Here is a 4,711-nt window from a genome sequence, read left to right as displayed (position 1 = left end):
ACATCCCTGGCACTAGCGGGAAGTGGAAGTAGATTTCTATACGCAATGCAAATACAGCTGGACACGTTCTTCAACTGCGTTGTTGCATGATTCACACAGTCGAGGAATTGTGTTGGCTCGATGGTTAACAAATAATGTCTGATTGATACATCGATCAATCGCACGATGAAATGCAATTTCTTTTACACTTATACACGAACACACGTAAACCATACGCTCACAGAAAACTTTACACACGCAGACACAGGAACGACGGGTGCAACACCGAAGGCAAAAGACTGCTTTTAGCTACGGTAAAGTAAAATTAATCAGGTTTTTTCACGGGGGAACTATTAGAATTTGGATAACACATTAATCGAACGTACTGTAGTAATACACAGTACACCCAACAAACACAGAAACGTCAATTTTTGGTCGCGCATCGGTTCTTAATGGGGTAAGGAGACGAAGGGTGCAGCTAGCATACCTTACCGAACGTTTATGGTTTTGGACAATCTTAACAATGTTTACCTTAGTAGTCCGAGTAGTAGCAACATAGGACACAGTTGCGTTCAGCAACGCGTAATCAGGCTTAATCAATAATTGCCGAAGCGGGAGAGAAAGTTGTTTGAATTTTGAACTATTTTTGTCATTTACTACGAGAACGCATTAATACGTATCATACGATACAAAATTGCACATACATGTATCCAATTAACTGGATTTAAATTGTACGGTGTTTGTTGTTTTTTTGTACATTTCAACAACAATGAAGTAAGTTGAAATCATTAGTCTGTTAATGCAATAGTTACTATTTTTCTAATTCTTTGTACCGTTTGTTGTGCGGGTTTACATTCGGTGCATGTCACTGCGTTATATCAATCAATTTATATTTGTTCTCACATTTTCTTAACACCGTTAAAAAATGCTTTGGTTTGGGTCTTCATTTGTAGTTGAGTTGTGGGTAATTTGTGCGGGTATATATATATTCGAGCTAGTGTTTAAGACTAGTGTTATAACCATTGCCAAAATGTAACAGCATGCAGGAGTTCTAACATGGAAGCTAATTCAATAATCAATACAACGGAATTATATCCCCCGTGGGTAAGGTATGGATGGTTAGAAGTAGTGAGTGAAACATAAATCGTCAAGACAAGACGTGGCATAACGGTTTATAGCACCACGTTAATACGGATACGTACAACTACATTTATAATAAAACTATTGCTCATAAAAGTTGCTTAATGCTGTTTCTGTGTTCTTTATAAAGCTTTTAAGTGCGGCTGTGCACTCTAATCCTTTTTTCCTGTATACAGTTCCATTATATTACAACGAAAGCAACGCTCGAAGTAGTAAAGCAGTGTTATTGCTTCTTCTATTCGGGTTTTGTAAAAACAGGTGCATTCTATCTGGGCCGTTCCTCTGCAGTGAGGACTGACTATCCAACTATGTAGAGCATACCATTCGATGGCCGGCGTGGTCGTTGACCCAAGAAGGAAAAACAAATGAAAAATCAATGTTTATGGAACCTGCAGTCATCTCTAAGTAGACGAGAAGACCAGACTGAAAACTTCTGCACAGAGAAATAGAGACGCATTTCATTTTTTGTTAGAGTAGGTTCAAAGCATCTACAAGATTCTTTCCGTTCTTTTCTGGACATAATCTAGTTCTGTTCCGTCAAAAATGAAACTCTACTATCCTTTGTTCTTAGGCTTACTACCGGATAGTCAGTCCTGATTACGGAGAGGTGGTCCAGACAGGAATCTATACCCGTGTGCTAGCGTGTAAAGACCAGCGCCGCTACCGCCTCGGTTACGGACCGCCCCAATAATAACCAGACTAAAGTACTAGAACATCAGTCACAGAGTATTCTATTTAACAGGGGTCTTTAATCCGAATTTTGCTCTTAGATTGCATACGTTATGCCAACGATCGTTTCGTTTTGTCGATTAGGTTCCACGGTAGCCACAACCATGAAGATTAGGTTTGCGTTTACTGTGTACAGTTGACAGCTCAACATTCTCGATGACGTCCACGCAAACTGTCAACATAGATCAAAACAAACTTCCTAGCGAATTCGGGTGGAGATTAGTATAGTTTTGCATTTATTTCAATCTGAAACTACTGTAATTTAGCCATTATTCATACACTTTAAGCATGATTACGCTGTGGTCGCTGGTAGAAGCATCGTTGCTGTTTCTGAATGCAGTGTGTGTTTTAAGCGAGGAACGATTCCTATCGAAATGTAAGCTCTACCACTTGCGGCAGACGGCATGGACAACGCAACATAATACGTTATTTGCTTCTCTTTCCAGATGGATGGGGTATGTCAGCACAGGTGCAAGGATTCGGAGAGCCCGCGTCAACCAAAGCACAGATACTGCTGCTTGTCCGGTCGATACGAACGGTGGCCAAAAGTAAGTACCTTTGCTGGTATAATTTGATCAAAATTAGCAACTAATGGTGTGACTCTCTTATGTGGTCTTTATTTACAGTACCTTTAATATTTCTTAATATAGTAGCGATATTGTTTAAACTACTTCTTGGCTGACGACCTCGGTGCCGTCGATTCTTTGTGTATTGCTGAATGAATAAATATATGAACTAATGTGAATCTACACCACCACTACTGCTTGGCTTTAAGCGACTTAAATTTGTTCTCCAAACGGATCGTGTACGAATCGAGTTGGTACGCGGCTGCCTCAAGCTTGTCCACCGTCGATTCAATATCATCAATCCTCTGCAGTAATGGTTTCTGCAACGAAGCAGGAAAGTGACAACGCCACAGTGGTAATGTCACCAAAAGCAGACACCAACTCATTTCACTCACCAGCTCCTCATATTTTTGATTCAGTTCTGCGTTTTTTACTGCAATCGATTGCGACATTTGCCGCATATCGGCCACCTTACCCATCATGGCACTGTTCATGTTTTCGATCAGCTTGTAATCGTCCACCGTCGAGGCCAACTCGTGCGTAATGTATTCCCCAGTCTTTTGGAACATTTTGGTCGCCAGCCGGGAAAGGTTCGGATCGTGGGCGTCGAACGGTTCGAAGCTGGAGGTTGACGTGGACAGGGTGGGTCCTTTCCGAGGCGAATCGGTAACACCGTACTCTTCCTCCATTGTGTAGGATTGTGGTTTGAGCTTAGCAAGGTAGGTTTTGTGGGAATGAAATGTTTAATAAGGATGCTCACGTATGAAGTAAAGGAAGAACTGTAACAAAAGGTACTTGAATTGTTTACCTGTGTAATGTTTGTTGATGTTTACGATCGATGTGTTTACAGGGAATGATAGAGGTCAATCTATTTGACAATCTGAAATTCAAATTTCTTAAAATAAATCACTAAAATAACTCTATATTTTGCATTATTATCCGTGATATTACTATATAGCGTTGTAGTTATTTCAACAACGAATTAAAATTTAAGAAAAATCCTCAAACATAAATTGCGCCGAATCAGCTGTCAACTGTCATCGAATGTGATCAAAATTTTGAAATTTATTTTAGATTTGTAATTTATTCGTTACTGTGATATGTAATGCGGTCATGTTTTAATAATGCATCGGATATTGTAATTTTCGGATTACCTTTATGAAATTTTAAACTGAATTAATTGTTTAACATGCTAAGTATGCGATTTGAGGTTAAAAAATGCCATTTAAATTCTTCAAAAACCAATTAACAATTTATTCTTTAGAACATACAAACCGACATTTTACGAGCTCAAAATTAAGTCTTACAACATGTTTTTACAATTTTATCATGAAGATTATCTTAATCTAAAATAACGCTCCTTTTTACATGCATGATACCCGAATAATCGAGAGACTGGTCCATCCACTTCGTGAGCTTTTTCTCTGTTGGAGCTTTCCCTTTCGGCATGGCGAATGATTTTACATGGCTTTTACGCATGCAGGCGAATGCAGCTGTGCAGCCGCACCATCGTGCCATCCTGCTCGTACATGCGTGGCCGGTGGAATAGTTCGTCCTTCCCAAAAAGGGGTTGGGATGGTCACTATTTCCAGCCACGTGCGTCTCCTTTGCACCCAACTTCCCTACCACAACCGACACGAACACAAGTGCATGCAATGGGAAAACGTCCATCATTCCGAACTTGGGCTGAGGCAAAACAAAAAAAAGCTACGACCGGTCGGGTCGGGTTTGTTTCGTACCCGATAACCCTAGTCCGATTTCCACGTGCAGCGCCGGGATGGTTCGTCCTGTTTTGCTTGCGCATCCTAGGCGTGCTACCATCGTGGTACCCGGATGCTCTTCACGGTCATCCCGCAGAAACGGGTGCAGGAGCGGTGGGGTGGGGAAATAGCTGGAAGGGAATCGGAAAGCTGGTACATACATATATAAACGATGTGCAGTAAGCGCACTGCCAGTCAGTTCTACTTTGTAATGCAGTGTTGCAACTTGTGCAGCCCGTGCTAGTTGCACCATGGCCGTGCAGGGCATGTTCGTCTCGTGGTAGCCGTACAGGGTGTAAGTTTGTGCGTGCGTGTGTCTGTGTGTGTGTTTTTGAGGGAGTGTATTCAGTGCATCATCTCAACCTTGGCCACGTCCTGTTGTACCATGTATCAACGGTATCAGGTAGGCGAGAGATATGGATTAATGGTCTGCGTTTAACTCGTCTGCTCACCACGTGGCACACTAGCGATAAAGTGCCCATCCACCGTTCGGTTTTCCAAACTAATCCAGCAAGAAGAAAAAAAGGGGCACAAAAT

The 4,711-nt window shown here is 41.5% G+C and overlaps 2 protein-coding genes across 2 annotated transcripts in view; one reads left to right on the top strand and one right to left on the bottom strand.

The window, feature by feature from the left end:
• Positions 1-3,142, bottom strand: part of LOC126563252 (biogenesis of lysosome-related organelles complex 1 subunit 2) — a 271,392-nt gene extending 268,250 nt beyond the window's left edge. Inside the window, exons 1-2 of the mRNA XM_050219883.1 lie at positions 2,810-3,142; positions 2,601-2,734 (exon numbers count right to left, since the gene is read on the bottom strand). Coding sequence (XP_050075840.1) covers positions 2,606-2,734; positions 2,810-3,103 — 423 coding nt within the window. The 5' untranslated portion in view covers positions 3,104-3,142 and the 3' untranslated portion in view covers positions 2,601-2,605. The remainder of the gene's footprint in view (positions 1-2,600; positions 2,735-2,809) is intronic.
• LOC126563425 (immediate early response 3-interacting protein 1) lies at positions 2,128-2,568 on the top strand. The gene is made up of 3 exons (XM_050220069.1): positions 2,128-2,224; positions 2,295-2,396; positions 2,475-2,568. The coding sequence occupies exons 1-3, from the start codon at positions 2,137-2,139 to the stop codon at positions 2,528-2,530; spliced, it is 246 nt and encodes an 81-aa protein (XP_050076026.1). The 5' UTR covers positions 2,128-2,136; the 3' UTR covers positions 2,531-2,568.
• Positions 3,143-4,711: the final 1,569 nt, after the last annotated feature.

Source organism: Anopheles maculipalpis, chromosome 3RL (assembly GCF_943734695.1).
Source record: "Anopheles maculipalpis chromosome 3RL, idAnoMacuDA_375_x, whole genome shotgun sequence".
NCBI lineage: Eukaryota > Metazoa > Arthropoda > Insecta > Diptera > Culicidae > Anopheles > Anopheles maculipalpis.
The sequence above is the reverse complement of the archived record's forward strand: the minus strand, read 5'-3'. Positions and strand labels throughout refer to the sequence as shown.